The sequence below is a fragment of the Oryza glaberrima genome, chromosome 2 (assembly GCF_000147395.1).
Source record: "Oryza glaberrima chromosome 2, OglaRS2, whole genome shotgun sequence".
In the NCBI taxonomy this organism is placed as follows: domain Eukaryota; kingdom Viridiplantae; phylum Streptophyta; class Magnoliopsida; order Poales; family Poaceae; genus Oryza; species Oryza glaberrima.
The window spans coordinates 25673022-25690775 of record NC_068327.1 but is presented as its reverse complement, the minus strand read 5'-3'; the positions used below and the strand labels follow the sequence as shown (position 1 = coordinate 25690775).

The 17754-nt window shown below is 41.5% G+C and overlaps 2 protein-coding genes across 2 annotated transcripts; both read right to left on the bottom strand.

Annotated features, from left to right (window-relative positions):
• Positions 1-1326: 1326 nt before the first annotated feature.
• LOC127763712 (ethylene-responsive transcription factor 5-like) lies at positions 1327-2788 on the bottom strand. Its single transcript, XM_052288494.1, has one exon. It carries the CDS (start codon positions 2692-2694, stop codon positions 1660-1662), a length of 1035 nt encoding a protein of 344 aa, XP_052144454.1. The 5' UTR covers positions 2695-2788; the 3' UTR covers positions 1327-1659.
• Positions 2789-14908: 12120 nt separating this feature from the next.
• LOC127761757 (uncharacterized) lies at positions 14909-17477 on the bottom strand. Its single transcript, XM_052286084.1, has 3 exons — positions 17236-17477; positions 16858-17148; positions 14909-16067 (listed from the first exon to the last, which is right to left on the bottom strand). The coding sequence occupies exons 1-3, from the start codon at positions 17434-17436 to the stop codon at positions 15480-15482; spliced, it is 1080 nt and encodes a 359-aa protein (XP_052142044.1). The 5' UTR covers positions 17437-17477; the 3' UTR covers positions 14909-15479.
• Positions 17478-17754: the final 277 nt, after the last annotated feature.

Below are 17754 nucleotides of genomic sequence, written 5' to 3'. Positions count from 1 at the left end.
AATACGTACTTCCTCTGTTCCCTCGCTAGGTAAGAAAAAAATAAGCAGCAGCTTCATGCCATCTTCCATAACAAGTGACCAATACTAATCCGTAGGGCATCGATCCTTTCTCAATGTAATTAAAATTAGATCATGATCGATTAGGTTATTCCAGTCGTGCAAAGAAACTGACGCCGAGCAACCATGTGGCAGTAAACTCACTTTGTTGTGGCTATCTGGATTCTGTTCTGACTTATGACGAATTGACGATATAACTCAATAGTATTTTACCAGCACGTAATCTTGACAAGAGTTGACATGATTGCATATATGCATGCATGAGACTTATCTAAAGGGTTTTAAGCTTCGTTCAAGGCCCATTTTTAATTTGGGTTGATGCTAGCTCAAGACTCAAGTAGTCAACAAAGCAAACACATGCAAACTTTTTTACCTATGTGCAAACCTCATCTGTTTCTGATATCATATTCCGTATATCATTAGCTTTTTAAAGGTGTATTACCCTTTGGCCACTCGATCATATAGTTTGACTAGCTTGAATTTACATTGTGGACATCAATATGACATTATATGATAGGAGGCTGGAACTTAAATTTTTTGGCGACAACATAAAAATTCACATGCAATCCACAAATTAAACACGCTACTGTATATCAGTGTCAACTGTTTGAAACACACTACATTCAGACCAACACCTATAGTAAGTACGTACGTACAGATCAATAGTATGTACGTGTGTTTCTTTCAGAATTACTGGTGACAGTTTAGACTTATTGCACATATGAACACGTCCAAGAAAATCAAATCAAGTGTGGACATCGTTTGAAATTCTAACTCAGTTCAACCTCTTGATTGTTAGCTGTGTGCATCACACATGCATGACTCACGCTGTATATGAAATCGATGTATGCATACGTCTAGTATGTGATTACTGATTAGTACGTATGCACACGTACTAGATGATGACTTGTAGTGTGAGATCGACCTGTATGGCATAAGGTTGTTGCTTGAAGTTAACCAGAATTGTTTCAGTTTCTGCAAGAATTGACATCTAAACGGAAATGTACAATATCTCATTTCGATGTGGCTAATTAAACTACACTTCTGGCCAGAGCTAGTCGATCCAAAGCACAGAAGATATATATGGAACTTTTTCTCGCAAACGGCATTTACAGCATCTAGATGCATATGACTAAAATCTTGTGCGTTGTACATGTCTCCTACCCTGGCTATTTGAAGACTCGGAAGTCATAATCAAATTTATGGCGCAAAAAGGCAAACACAACTGGATAGACACCGATTGATCGATCTGATCCCAAGAAAAGAACATAAAACAAACTAGTACACATTTACTCTTCATTTAATTAATTAATTTACAATGTTATATTATTATCACCCATCCTATACTATTATTTCCTCTTATTATTTTCAAGATATCTAGAGTGTATCTCCAACACCTATGTCGATGCACACATTCAGTACCCGTCACATGCATGCGCTAATATACTATCTTCTCTCCTCTGTACAGTATAGTACACTGCTCCAAGCCAAATCTCCTGAGATGTGTCCAAAGCGAAGGCCGTCGAGAACTAGAAGCCACTAATTAATTGCCGATTATTGCGCCTAATTAATCATGCTTAGAGAGATCATTAGCGCGCTCAATTAGTTTACGGCGACCTCCGGGAATCCCATTTGCGGGTGCGGCGAGAGCGGCGAGAGGATGCCGAAGAACCCCTCCAACTGATCCCACGACCAGCTCGACGGCATCGGTGGGACGAACAGCTCGCCGCCGCCGCCGCCGCAGGCAGCTGCCTCCGACGAGGGGGAAGGCGACGTGGATGATGATGTCACCGTTGAGGTTGTCGTTGAGGCCAGCGACGACGACGCCGGCGATGTGTACGTCTCGGTCTTGACGGATTTGGATGATTCTCCGATCACCTCGACGTCCGGGTCGGCCGCCGCCGTCTCGTGCCGCTTCCGTTTGCCGTGGGTCGACGTCGTCGGCGGCGGGGGCGGCGGCGGCGGTGCCAGGAAGTCGGCGCCGCGGGAGCCGACCTCGTTGGGGAAGTTGAGGATGGCCTTGGCGCCGCGCATGCGGAAGGCGGCGCGGTCGTACGCGCGCGCCGCCTCGATGGCCGTGTCGTACGTGCCGAGCCACACGCGCGAGCCCCGCTTCTTGGGGTCGCGGATCTCCGCCGCGAACTTGCCCCACGGCCGCTGCCGCACGCCGCGGTACTTCCGGAAGTCGTTCGGGTCGGCGGCCGCGGCCGCGGCCTGCGCCTGCAGCAGAGCGGCCGGGTGCACCGCCTCCGCCGCCGCCCACGCGTGCGACGTCGGAGGCAGCGAGATCGTCAGGGGCGGCCTCCGGGGGTCCGACACCGGGGACACCTCGCCGCCGAACCGTATCATCACCGGCTCCGCCGCCGCCGCCCGGTAGACCGCCTCCGCCTCGCCAGCGGCGGCATGCGCACCCAAATACTGATCATTCGCCATGTCCACGTACCCAGCCGGTGTCATCGTCATCGGCTGCTGCGGCAAGAACGCCGCGGGATGGAAACCCTGCTGATGCTCGGTGTACGCGGCGACGCCATCGTGATGAACTGCCACCGGGAGGCACGCGTCGGCCTCGACCCCGAGCAGCTGATCGTGGAGGAGCTGGAGGGAGATCAGGTCATCGATGTCGCCGCTGAAGTCCATGGCGCTCTGAGGCGGCGGCGCAGAATTGAAGCGGAGAGGTCGTCGTGGAGAGGAAGACGAGAGAGGAGAGGGGACTCGGGAGTTTGGAGGTGTTCGCGCAATTGCATCTGCGAGGAGAAAGCTAAGATGGGCTCCTCTACTTATAGGGGGTGACCGTTGGCGGCCGGAAAGATTTTTTTTTTTCTCTCTCTCTCGCTCTTCCCCTTTCCGCGTTAAGCAGCAAAGAGTAATCAGAGAGAAGGCTTGCACTAATCAAAGCCACTACTAGCCTGATTTGACGAGTTGCATGTAGGGACTAGTTACTTGGGTCGTGTGATTTGATACGAAATAACTTGTGGCAATTTTGCTGTCCCGGTGTGAAATATGAAGTCCCTGATTAGATCGCTTGACAAAATTTTTTACCCTGTCATATCGAATGTTTAGACACATATATAAAATATTAAATATAAACGAAAAAATAAATAATTACACAGATTGTGGGTAAATTGCGTGACGAATCTTTTAAGCCTAATTGCTCCGTGATCTGATAATGTGGTGATATTGTAAACATTTGCTAATGATAGATTAATTAGGCTTAATAAATTCGTCTCGCATTTTACAGGCGGATTCTTTTTGTTTTGTCATTAGTCTACGTTTAATACTTCAAATGTGTGTCCGCATATCCAATGTGACACGCCAAAACTTTACACCCTTGGATCTAAACACAACCGAAATTAGAGTAGCTGTAAAATTTTCTTTTTGACTTAATTAGACTCTAAAAATGGAAAATAAATCATATAACCAAAGCAGGCTTAAGCTTTTCACTTACTATACAACTTGAATACATATGGTTCCTTATCAAACCTAGAAATATATCAAATATTAATATAGAACAGTGAAGTTAGTATTACTGGAGCTAGAAGTAATATTAATAATATATACTCCGTATGTACGAACCGGCAAAAGATTTGGGTTGAGATCATGATTCAAATTTTCAGACAGAAGTTTTCGAAATTTCGCCCAAATTTCTTTTTTCTAGAATTTGGAAAATTTTGTTCAAAAATTCAAATTATCTCAGACAAATTTTTGGTCCATTCGGTAGCCCCAATAGAAATAGCTCAAATGAAATTTTAAACCCTGGTTGAGATGTATTTACTATTTTACGTAAAAAAAAGAGTAGATTTTGTAGCTATTTTCTCTATTTTGTTTTATTAAGATAAGACTTTGCCAATGATTGTTCTATTAAGATATCATTTTTTCGGACACAAGCCTCATTAAGATTTGGGTCCCAATTTTATTTAGGTTCTATGTCTTGCCCTTGCTAATTAACAAGGTTAAATGCAGTAAATTTTGTAGCTCGGATTGACTTAAGTTTGTAAAATAGTGAGACTATTAGATGAAAGTAAATTAAACATGTTCACCATAGTTTCATGCGTGCTAAATATATAGTTATAAAGAAATTCTAAAAATCAGACTTCATAGACGATTGTGATGTTAATATCACTATATAAACTTGCAAGATCAAATTAAAATCACAAAAAATATTACACACAGTGACATGTTTTAATTATTTGACCTTTTTTCACGTAGATCGAGTTAAACCTCTCTATGTTTATAGAGGGACATATAACATAATAATTTATTCTATCTATATTTTTAAAAATATTTAAAACTTTTTGAACCACGTGTTAAAAGAAAGTGTACATTAAAATCCTTTTTCCCAACTTTTGTGACATTCATCTGTGTAACTTATCACATAGAGGTACATACGGTGCATGCAGTGAGAGATGACTAGCTAGGAGTATATTCTACTCCCCATCTCGGTCAAAACTCAAAAGGGGTCGTGTTGGGCAGTTATAACTGTATAAAGGATAGCTAGATGTATAGGGCGAGAAGCGAGATAAGCATGGTTGCGTTAACTGAACCACAGAAATGACATTCCTAAATTTCTCCTACCACGTGGAGAGAGACTCAATCTGCACTCTTTTTACACGTAGATGCATGTTTCTGTTTTTTTCCTGATCTCACCAAGGGAGAAAGTCGATCCGTACCTTTTCTTTGACTAGAACACAAACTCAAACACACAACTGTTCGCATAATTACACATTCTGTATACTCATTGAACACGCGAATTTATGCAGTGTACCAACAAATTTGTTGAGGAATTATTTGTGGCACAGACATAAATATATCTAATGTACTTACCTTAGTCCATGGAAAATGTTTCCTTCTGTACCGTATCAAAATAAATCAGATCTTATCCCGGGCATGATGTCCATGTGTAAAGTATTGGGACGAGGTGGTCTGTGGACTGTGGCTAATTTTTCATGTTTTGAATTAGAATATTAGATCCTCTGTATGCACTGCTTTATGTGGAAGGTCATTCTCAGTAGTATACCTCTGCTTACCAAATTAAATCAGCCGCAGGACAAATTAAAATGCCCCGTTAAAATCATGGTTTCACACAGTTGCCGCGATACAGCCCTGCTGATCGACTTTCACGTTTTGATCAAATCCCATTCACAACAACAATAACTTAATTAATCCATATAGACACGAAAGATGTGTAGGCACACTTATTAGTACTGATATATAGTACCATCTAGCTGTGGACACATGCTATAGCTAGCAGGTTAAGCCGCTTGACACGACAAATCGAACTGGTCATATTGGGTCCCAAGCAGGGGGCGCTACTGTGTACTCACCGCGAAAGGGAAGTCGGCGAGCCCGGGCGGTGCAGTGGATGTCACGATTCTCGCCTGCTAGCTGCTGTGTGTGTGACCATCATTTCACTGGTAAATTAAGAGATCGAGGTCGGAGAGCTCGATCAGGTCCATGCTTTAATTTGGTCTCGCAACTTGGCAAAATGGTGGTACAACGATCGACTATACCTGATCGACGACGTTCCCATCGCAGCGTGCCTGGCTTCCTGTCTGCAGCTATCGATCTTCTAGCTATCTCACGGCCATAATTGGCAGCACTGTTGCAGAGTGGCTAGCTAGCTAACACTTGTCACGGGCTGACTTTTTGCCCGGCGCCGCTTGATCATCCAAGGCGCGTTGCGAGTTAAGATGAGATGGTGATTGATCCCGCGCTTAATTATTTTTTCTTCTGTCTGTGCTGTGTGCGTGCACTGTGCAGTGGCTGTGTGCGTGAGCGTGCACGGGTGCTGGGCTGACATGGGCGAGATCTACTGGGGGCCGTGTGCTGTGCGTTACGACTGTGAAGAGTAGCATAGCATCGGCAACGAGGCTGGGGTGTCTAAGGTTGTGTTTGATTCAGCTTATGGACTGAGCTAATCCATCATTTTTCGTGGGTATATTTCTCGAATTATCGAACGATGTGTTTTGTATAAAAATTTTATAGTTTTTTTCTAAAAAATAAATAAATCTACATTTCAGTTTTCGTCAGGGTTATGGATACTATATAACTAATAGTAGTTGAATAAATCTCGGCAGGACCCACCACATATCATATCCTATACGGAAACAACATGCGGATATAGGAGGAGTTCCAGATAAGGAAAGACAACCAGAGTTCTACATGGAAACGACAAGAACTACTCGGATTGTATCCATATTGGTTTCCCTAGTTCTACTTGTACAAGGGGGCACCTATGGGTATAAATACAAGGCCCCCTAGGAGGAGAGGGGACATACCCACCATGGACAACATAGACGCCACAAAGCCACAAGTCAATACAAGCCAACATACGCCAAGACAAGACGCCAGATATCGAATTCGGAGATATGCACAGCTAGTCCCCTACGGTGTCTCCGGATACTGTCAGGAGAGACGAAAGCGCTATCTTTGATCTCGCCGGGCACGGATTCGAGAAGGAAGACTACCCTGTTGTCGACTACAAGTCAGACCTTCAGACCGCCATGTCGACAACAGTTAGATAGGCTACCCCAAATTTTGTACTGGTGTGATTATGGTGAATAAGAGCAACGACCGGCTTCGGCCAACAGGATGTAGGGTTATTACCTGACATTCAGGGCCCGAACCTGTAAAAAAATCCTCGTCTCCGTCTCTTTTACCTCAGCCTCGCGTATATCCTAGTACCAACGATTCTCATACTATGCAAATACCGGAATCGCGACATCAAACGTTGATAGTTTTGTAATAGTTAATATTCACTCCACTCCAAATATAATGCATATCAGTTTCTCACCGTATCTTATAATATTATAAAACTTGCATATATGCGTACATTAACTAAAATATCATCATCTAAATTTACTTTGTTTTAAAGCTTCTACCATCAAATCCCCTATCACATTATTTTCATACATAGAGGTGATCAATCGAGGAGGTGATTAAATTATTTCTTGACCTTTGAAATTTTAGGATACTGTTGGTGATGCTCTAACGAAATCTTAGTATCACGTTTTTACCAATCCCTGTCAAAATTTTAACAATTTCGGAACCTTCTACTCATCAAACTATACCAAATTATGGGGTCTTAAAAACTCATTCACATTCTCGAGCTTACCGAATTTAATAACACTATATTTTACGATTAATTTCCTCAACATATATACCAAATAGTTCCAAAATTTCATACAACGGAGTCATTGACGGGCTAGTGTTATGTACAATTTGAAGTTTGTACATACGTTGTATAGTACTTCACATGCATAACCTTAGAGCAAGTTCAATAGTATAGCCAACTACTAACTCCAATTTATCTGTAGTCAATCTAATAGCTTATTCATACAATAGTTACATACTACACTATTAATAGCTAGTCCCACCTGTCATACACACACTGTGTCTTGGAGTCCGTGCTGCAGCTGGCTACAAATCTGTAGCCCGCTGTCCTTCTCTCTCCTTATTTAGAGCAGGTACAATAACGCTATAAGCCAGCTACAAACATATTTTAAAGAGATAAATAAGGAGAGAAAAAAGCAGCGGGCTATAGATTTGTAGCCAGCTGTAGCACGGACTCCAAAACGCAGTGTGTGTATGACAGGTGGGACCAGATATTAATAGTGTAGTATGTAACTATTGTATAGATGAGCTATTAGATTGGCTATAGATAAATTAGAGCTAGTAGTTGGCTATACTATTAAACTTGCTCTTATCTACTTAAAATATATTTGTAGCTAGCTTATAGCCTGCTATTGTACCTGCTCTTACACAGCAGCTAGTCGAGAATATCCAGCGCTTGTACCGTACGTACCCGACTACTCCACGTAACTGTATCCATCGATTGGGGCTTCGGGAACAGGTGCACGACGAAATACTTGATGAAGCGTGCTGCCGTATTTAAGTTCCATCAAGTACATTTTGAGGCTCGTACGATGTACGTGTGCATTTTTTCTTGGGCTTGTATAACTTGGTACCTCGATTCTCGGCACTGCGTTGTTTCTTTTTTCGACTCTCGGAGCGATCAACGCACGACGGACGAGTGCCGAAATTTTGGCAAATTTGATCCGAAAACTTTATCTCGATGTTGCCGGGGTTAGCGCAATAGTCTAGTTTTAATAAATTCTTTATTCTTCAAATAATATAGTACTCTCTTCATAATAGTAAAAAAAGTCATTTAGGACAGCAACACGGTCTCCAAAACACAATTTTGACTTCCTTTTTCTATAAAAATATCTATCTATTATATACTAAAAGTCCATTAAACTTCCTACAACCTACAAACGCTTTCAATCCGCCACGTGTCACTCCTACAAACACTCCTAGACCGCCACATGACACTATATAATCTCACCGTCGATTTTCACTTAAATTGGTGGATCCGATATTTTAGACCATTGGATTAGATCTATTATTTAAGAAAGTAATCCATTCCTCTACTGTGGGCCAGAAAAAGAAAAAAAAAACATACGTACATACGTGTGGCTTCGTATAACCATGGGCCGGAAAAAGAAAAAACCATAAGAACGTAGTACGCTCTCCCTGTCTCTTCCTCTTCCTATTCTTTTATATCTCTATCTCTTTCTCTTCCTAATTATTTTATGTTATCAAATTAAAAACGAGTTAAGTTGACCATAATTTAAATGTACATAGCTAATTTATATTATATAGAAACGTTGCTCTATTTATAATTAAATTGACAATTTTACATCCAATATTTTGCTATATATAAGCAATATGTTATTGTGGTATAGACGGTGCATTTTGCAACTTTGCGTGCCATCTAAATAAATTAAATATTTATTAACAACATATAATATATCTATCTATCTATTATTATATACTAAAAGTTCATTAAACTTCCTATAAACACTCTTAAATTGCCACGTGAGAGTCCTATAAACATTCCTAAGCCACCACGTGGCACTCTAATAAATTAGAAAAAAAATATAACTTGAACTGGTGGGCCAATTGGATCTCATAAAAAAAATCATTCCTCAACCACTACCGTACGTTCTCATTTCCTTCCCCTCAATCCCTTCTCCTCATCTCTTTCCTTTTTTTTTCTCTATGGTAGTTAAGATTTTTGTTTTATTACTTAATAATTAATTTCTTCACTTCTATCTCACGAGAATGGCTGTGGATTCTTGATTGCATGTCCCATGCCTAAATATATAAATGATTAATGATCTGATGCATGCTTTTATAAATAACAAATCTATTTTTAACTAACAATTTAGAAAAAAGATAATAGTTACATAGCAAAATAATCATAATTTTAAAAATTTACTCCCTCTATTTCATATTATAAGCCATTTTAACTTTTTTCTTAATTAAATTTCTTTAGATTTGACCAAATATATAAAAAATTGAACAACATCTATCACACAAAATTGTTTTGTTAGATATAACGTTTCATATATATCCATAATATGTTTTTTTTTTGAAAATTTTACTATATTTTCTATAAACTTGGTCAAACTTAAAAATTGACTTTAAAAAAGTTCAAAATGACTTATAATATGAAACAGAGGTAGTATATCTGTTTTTATTTAGTTTGTTTGAACGGTTGTTTCATAATTAGACAGCTAAATAATTTAAAATCAATATTACCAATATTTCACTATAAAAAATAAAATATGTTATTTGAACTGCCACCTATTCTTTACCTGACAACCCAAATAACATCCTATTTTTAATTTATTTGAACCGTTGATTTATGTTACTCATATTTTACTATGTAAAATTTAAAATACGTAATTTGAACATAGACCAACAAGCAAACAACACTGAAACATTAAAAAATTGACAATATGTATTATGTCATCTTAATCATTCTACATAATAAAAATTAGAAAAATACAAAGTCATCATGTATGACCTTTTAGAGACATGTTAAATTACCAAGTGTCACATTTTAAAAATTAGTAAAATCTTATATATTAAAAGAAAAAAATAAAACATCTAGCTAACAGTTTTCACCTAGATCGATGACCTATTAACATTATTTTCAACTATATAATCTACTTTTAGAAAAATATATCTTGATAAGTGGCATGTCACATCTTTTAAAAAAATCTTGCAAATCTTAGAAAAATTACATTTAATAATTGGCTTTCACTTAATCACTTAGAAAAATTAAAAAAAAATCCCCTCCACACGCGCCCATCACTACACACCCGCTCCTTCCCCTCTCTGGCTCAAGCTCTACACTTTTCATTCCTCTTACGTTCCTATTTAACTGAAATATAAATAATCTATAATTATAAATTTCACGTTTGATTTCTAATCTAACTATTGCTCTGTTTATAATCAAACCAACGATATAAGATCCATATGCCTATAGTTTACTATATAACAAATACGACATTTTAACACAATCGGCCTATTACTTACGAGTATCTCAAATGCAGCCTACGATACATACTCGCGCGAATGCGCGGGCTACCTTCCTAGTTTATTGAAAAGTGATATATGTATACTTTTATGAAAGTATTTTTCAAGACAAATCTATTAATATAATTTTTATATTTTCAAACTCAATAATTTGAGAGTTATTCATGATTTATATTCCTAAGGTTTGATTTAAATATTGTTCTAAATGACTTTCTTTATAAGTATGGAGGGAGTATTTCTTTCAAAAAGATGAGTGTACCAAAACTTCGGGAAGAAGTACGCGCCCAACGATTAAATGAAGCGGTGCCGGACGACCAGGTGCGTGGATTGGGCTGATCGCGACGAAACGATCGATCGATCGATCGATAGACGTTCACCAACGTGTCGAGCAGGCCGTGGCGCCACGATGCATGCCGTCATGTCACCAGATCGAGTTTTTGCCGCCGCCGCCGCCTGCTGCTACGCCAAGCGAGCAGGGGGGCCGCTAGCTCAAGCGCTGCTTGACACGTCTCGGTTTCGTGTTCTTACTGTTTCCCACGGAGAAGTAGCAGCCTAGCAGAAGTAGCAGTACTGGACAAGAACGTGCGTGAGCTTGTACGCATGCATGGCCACACTAGCTGCCGCCAACAGATTTGCTCTGATAGAGATTGTAGGAGTACGTGACAACTGACAACCTAGCCCTTTTTAGCGCCTTGTAAAAAGTCATCAGTAGCCGGAAATTATGGATTACCATTCGTGTTTGAAGGTTAGCTATTCAGAAAATTATCAGCCATATCATTCAGCTATTTGGTGGAATAAGCTAAACAACATATTCGTAAACGGAAAATAATTTATGAATAAAACTTTTATATACGTGTTCTTATTGATCTAAAAGAAAAGGCTGGAAAATAAAATTCGATGAAAAAATCTTAAAATCAGCTATAAATTTAAGGTTGAAAATTCAAATTTTAGCTGATAAACATAAGCATAAGAAAAAAGATGATGCCGTATATTTTATTGTTTCTAAACTCACTCACTCTCTCTATATATATATATTAAAAAATATATGGTGGGGGTTGTCACGTACTGGTCGTACGTGAAATACAACCGAAGTGAAAAAAATCTCGAATTTCGTTTAAAATTATATACGTAAAATGAAACTATGTTTCTGTTCCAAATTCAAGGCTTTACAAGCCGTGAAAGAAAGGTGATACACATCGCCGCTAAAATCCACGTCAAACCATGCGACAGATTTCTACTGTTTGGAAAGGGATTACTCCTACCGAGAGCAGGTACCACGGTAACCTACTTACCGTGCGGTAAAAATCTCATACACTCTAAAAAATAAAAAAGAGCAATGCTACACGTACTAAATTTTTCTTACTAAACTTTTACTAACAATCATCTCAACCGTTTGATTTAAGTATATGGAAGTTATAAAAAATTTAGATACACTCATAGCATGACACATCAGTGTTAGTAAGAATTTAGTAAGAAAAAGTTAGTGCGTATAGCCTTTTCCAAAATGAAAATTAAGAGGTTACTAAAACTAAGATAAAAAAAACCACAACGGTTACTGCACGAGGTTACTGTGGTAACCGTGGATGCAAACACTCCAAAAATTTGTGATTGCCACCACCTTGCTAGAAGGACCAGGCAGAACCAAGTCAAACGCTAGAGCGGACTTCCAAGTTCCAGCCCAACCCCAACAGCCAAACACTGTTCGGCGCCTTGACCACGCGCGCCAAACGCCAACTTACCGCCGGCCACACACGCGCACGCCCCCCACCCGGCCACCCGAGTCCGAGTACCCGACGTCGCGCGCGCTGCGCTTTGGACCCCGTCCTACGGGCTACTACTAGTACGGCACACGCCCGGGAGCGCGCGGCCCCCGTCCAGTTTTGTCGGACGCTCGCTACGCGTCAGCGCGCGTGATCTGTGGGTCGGTCCCTCCGGATCGGGCGGGCCGACGCGAACGCAACGCGAGAGCGAGGCGGCCGGCCGGCCGGCCTGCCTCCAGACACGCACCCGTACCGCACGGCAGCGAAGCACACAGCACACAGCGTGCCAGGTCGCGTACCGCGCCACGCGTTTTAATTTGAGTTAGCTTATCCAGTTTGTTTCCCAGCGAATCCTAAATCTGTTCGCATGCAACTGGCCAACTGGACGAAGATATACATAACAGGGTTTACGATTTCGAGATAGCCTTTCGTTTCGTGCTCTGGTGGAACAACGGTTTTCGCGAAATCCGGTGAAAAGCCGGTAGATTCCAAACAAATTTTATAAACCAAAATTTAAATATAAATTCCTTGAGTTTACCGATAAGCTCGCGAAAACCGGTCGGCTTTGGCGAAATAATCGAAATTTCAATCGGTAACTAGAAAAAGAGCTAAACTTATTTTTTTCCCTTTTTTTAATTCGTTATTATTTTCTTTCCTACTATAAATTTCAGTAAATACGCGAAATACATCATTTTTTCAAAAATTTATATCCCAATAAATTCTATGAATATCATACTATTTACAAGATTTTATTTGATTGTTTCCTTTTTTTATCAATTCAAATTTGAATTTAGATAAAACTCATCGAAATCTCAGATGGCTTCTACTTTCAAGCCTCATCAAAACCTTGAAATTTCGCAGAATTCAACCGATTTTCGTCGGAATTGTGACCCCTGGTACATACTACATCACTGTATAATGTACACCTTATCTAATAGTAGTATGTACTCCTGTTCTCCAAGCTTGGTCCAGTTTTTGCTCTCATACTTAATAGGGTACCAGATTAGAATACACCACTGACCAATCATCAGCGGCTCGACTAACGTGCTTGCTTACCGGTATTGTTCTACTGGACTTCTCTGCAGTCTGCGCTCTGTACACTCTTTATTTTTGTCCTCAATCGTGGCAGAAGATTACTACGCTAATTCGGTCATTCAGTAGCTGGATTAGTTTATAAGCGAACTGTCCCTATACGATATTTTGCTATCAGAGCCAGGTAATTAAGTGGTTACATTCACAAGGATGGAGACGAATAGACAGGCAGAGAAAAGAGATACGATTGGTATATGCACTGTAAAGAAATGAGCAGTACACGCCTACCACTGTCGTACCCTGCTAGAAACCACGGCATCCACATCATCCCGTCGCAATTGTCTCATGGGTAGTAACGAGCACAGCAGCTAGAATAATTCACCGATTGCATTGATTTGAAGCCAGTGCCAATCCCCGTTCAGCGAAAACTCTATCGGCGTCGCAGGAAAATGACCATCAACTTGTCACGCTGTCCAGTGAAATTACTAAAAGAAAGCAGCATTGCTTTGAACGCATAAATCTATCGCTTGATTCTCTTCACAGGTCGATTTCAGAGTTCAAACCAATGCAGAAATCCGGTTTATTCAGGACTCCTGAAGTCCATGAATTCTGAACTCTGAAGCCAACGCCGAGAAGTGGCCACGCAATGCATACGAGTATACGAGCTCATTCGCTTCGCAAAACCCCAAACAACCTGACGCATTTGATAAGCTACTACCTGACTATGCCACATTGCATTTCAGGGGGAAAAAAATTACAGAAAGGATATCTATCTCTGGGACTCTGATTCTCTGAACTGACCGTTTCAAGAGGCGATATTGCGTCCCCCCCGAAAAAGTAGTTTTTTGGACTCGCGCCGATGGCGTCTAGCGTTTGATCCGTTCGTGCGGTTTTACTCGAGTTTTGTCCCGCAGCGAGAGGTTGCGGATTGTACCGCGACTAAACGTCTAAAACCTGAAAGGCAGCAACGACACCGTTCGCAAGAGTCCAAGCTCCGTGATCCGGTCGCGGCCGCCCGGACAGGATTCCGAGGCATAATTTACCCCCAAACTGTATGCCACGATTAAGATATCACTGCGAAGTATTCTGCCAACTTGTCAACCGAACGAAATGAAAGGCAGGTCTGGTTTTAACTTTGTTAATTCGGCAGCCACTTGGTCGAGCACACTGTTGTTTGACTGGTTCAGGTGTTCGACAGAGAGTGAGACAAGAACAGTTAAAAGAGTGTAGCTGGAATCACGGATCAGCAGGCAGTAGTAGTATACTATAGTGCCACTACTTTACTAACAGAACCACTAATGGTGTTATCTTACGGAGTACTTTGTTAGTATAACCAATGATTTGTTTGATGGATAATGTAAAGTTGGTGTGGACGGCGATATTCTTCCTTTTGACTACGAATGATTCACCGCTGAATCTGCACTGTGCAATTCGGCCAGCAATGGAACGATCATGTAGTTCGTTCTGACATCTGATACAGGAAACTGATCAGAAGTTGAATTTGGATGAAATTCCAGGTATGGTGTAATTCCACGACTTTCTATGCCGGGCCTCCATTGCTAAGTTTTCCCCCCTATTGCTAGTAGGTTGATGGGTCGCACGCCCGGCACACATGTTTTGGCCTTGCTTGTGTGTCCATAACTCAAAATAGGTAACCTAACGGCCAAGACTGATTTTGTCGAAATGTCATATAGCTAAATACACTGGTCTTGATACATTTGACAAGTACAATGGAGCCAGTAGATAGCAAGATACCATGTGCCGTTAATTTGGCAAAGCAAATACCAGAGACCTGTTCTCAGTTGAACTGTAGGAAAAAAAATTGACCAAAAAAAAAACAAGTATCCGTGACAGCATAACGTACCAGAATGGTAAGCCGGCAGGTCATCCGTAATCCAAACTATTCAGCAGTTCATCACGACCAACTTGAGGTCAGAATGGAAAAAATTACGTTTGCTGGAAAGCTCCAATTACCATTTACAAGTTCAGCGTGGACATTTGTCTCAAATGGAAAGGTAGGTGGATAAAGCATCTTATAGACATTTCATAGATCATCATTTGATATGAGGAATCCAACTGTGGTTGATTATTCTGTCAAGAATTCTCATGCACAAAACAACTTATGGAATGGGATACCGTGAAGTCAGCACGGATGAAAGTATCCAAGACCCTCAGATATATTCACATTCTGGTATTCTATGCATATCCCTGACGGGAGTAAAAAAGCTACAGACCGTTTACATAGAGTCAGCCTATGTCCATTACTTCCAAAATTTCAAAATGCATGAGCAGACTGCGAGGTTTGCCATCAAAATATCTCTTTTGGGATAACACAAGTCTCCCTTCACACCTTTGAGCTTCATCTTGAAGCAAGCGCAGCATTACCTCTTTCTCCATCTGGATCCATGAGCGGTTAGGATCAGACCACTGCCTCGGAGTACCATGAAGGACAAAACAGAGATTCTTACTAGTGTGCATAAGATAATTTGCTATCTCCTTAATCACTGCATGATCGGTAATGTACGCTCCAGCATGATTGAGGCCAACATCCACATAATGGAATTCAGACACACTTGACAAAAACTCAGTAGCTGAAATAGGAACAAGGAGATTGCGAGTTAAAAGAGGTGGGCTTGATCCTGAAACATCATCTGATATCTTTGCTGATTCTGAGGCCAAACAGGCAAGTTCTGTCACGAGCTGGTTGACAACAACTCCACCCTTACTGAACCCCAGGATGACAGTCTTCGGAGGACAGTATTTTAACAGTGATGTAGTAGGACTTTGATTGCCTGATGAACCCTTCATTGTGGCCTTCGTAACCATAGATTGTATCTGGTAACCACAAATTGTGCATGGAAGAAATGCAATTCAGTACAAAGCAATTCAGCACAATAATTTGACACGATAAATGGATGAAATCATGAAATGAAGACTCAAAATAGTGAGATATTGCAATAAACAATTGACATCTCAGTAGGTAAACAACTATCAAGACAGAAATTGCATTGGAGTAAAAAGAAAACTAACATATAATGCATTCGTTTTCTCCTATTTTAGGAAGTATTTATTTTATAAGCAAAGTTCTTGAAGTTTAGCGCACCATGACAGTATATCTATATATCCAATATGCTAAGCATTACGTTAGCAAAAAAAAAAAAATACAGTAGTAGCTGCTCATGTAGTCAAAAGGTAAATCAAGCAAGAAAGACAAAAATCACCATCCCAGAAACCCAATCAAGTCATCCTTAGAAAGTCATATTTACTTTACCAAATGTGAACTAATAATCTGAGAAGCTGATTCATATAGCAGGCTGAAACCTTACGTTGACAAAAAAAAAATGTTAGCGCCAAATTCCTGTGTTGGTAACCAAAAATTAACAAAATATCAAGAATTCAGTTATTGTAGCATCGTATACTAACTATAACTGAAACCAGTGATGGATAATGTGCCTCATGAATTCACGATTGCATCAGTAATTCAATGGTACTCCTGTATATGTAAGTATCTAAACATACTACTACGGAAATATTAAGATACAAGTACAAAGTATTCGAATAAACGCTTGATTGTAATGATTCTAATTGCATAAAAGAATAGCGAAATTACAGAATTTTACCAAACCTCACGAATGCAATGTCCTAAAATGATGGTAACGCCAGCCGCCGCCGGGAAGCCAGTGGGATCATACCGCTCGGGGTCGCCCACGGCGTCCACGGACGGAACGAGATCTCGGTAAACTGCAAACGAACCAGCGAAGCAGGCGGCATCCACCACCCACGCGTTGGCCTCCCCGGTGAGCTTCCCGGCGAGGAGCCGAGCCAGGTAGGCGGCGTCCGACAGCCGCTCGATCGCCGGGTCGCCGCTGCCCCGGACGCGGTCGCCCGTGAAGAGAATCGCGTTGGCGCATGGGACCTGGCAGAATCAGGCCTCGGATTAGAGAGAGAGAGAGAGAGAGGGCCAGCGAGGAAGGAGACGACGGTGCAGGGGATTGGGGCTTACGGCGAGGGTTTTGGCCGGAGTAAGGACGAGCGAGGCGGCGACGCGGAAGGGAGGGCCACCTCGGGAGAGCGGGACGTTGAGGACACCGGTCCACCGGTCCATGCCACCCCCTCCGCCGCCGCTGCCGGCGGCGAGGCCGCGCTCGCCGGAGTTGGTGCGAGGAGGAGCCGGCGAGCGGGAGGAGAAGGCCTTGTAACCCATCGGCTTCTAGTGTCCTCCTTCCATGTTCCATCTCCTCTACTTGGGCCTCCCAAAATTGCTAGACCCTTCGGTCTCGAGCGGTTGAGCCCATCGCGACTACGGAAAATTTTCTGGCCCATCGCAAGCCCAGGTTTGCAGCTTTTTCTTGGGCTTCCTTTCAGCAGATGGCTTCATCAACGGCCGAGAGAACACGACACACCTCCGTTGGCAGAAGGATAAGTCCATTTTACCTCCCTTATCTCTTGCACTTGGATGAATAACATCCCTCAACCGGAAAACCGGGTATAATGCCTCCTTCTTCTCCGAAAACCAGAGGAA

What these genes read in the sequence shown, in the direction of transcription:
- LOC127763712 (XM_052288494.1), bottom strand. Translation starts at nt 2,694, where the DNA reads ATGGACTTCAGCGGCGACATCGATGACCTGATCTCCCTCCAGCTCCTC.
- LOC127761757 (XM_052286084.1), bottom strand. Translation starts at nt 17,436, where the DNA reads ATGGGTTACAAGGCCTTCTCCTCCCGCTCGCCGGCTCCTCCTCGCACC. An exon ending in CTCCGGCCAAAACCCTCGCC is followed by an intron (nt 17,149 to 17,235) that starts GTAAGCCCCAAT and finishes TGATTCTGCCAG; the next exon opens with GTCCCATGCGCCAACGCGAT. An exon ending in TAGGACATTGCATTCGTGAG is followed by an intron (nt 16,068 to 16,857) that starts GTTTGGTAAAAT and finishes TGTGGTTACCAG; the next exon opens with ATACAATCTATGGTTACGAA.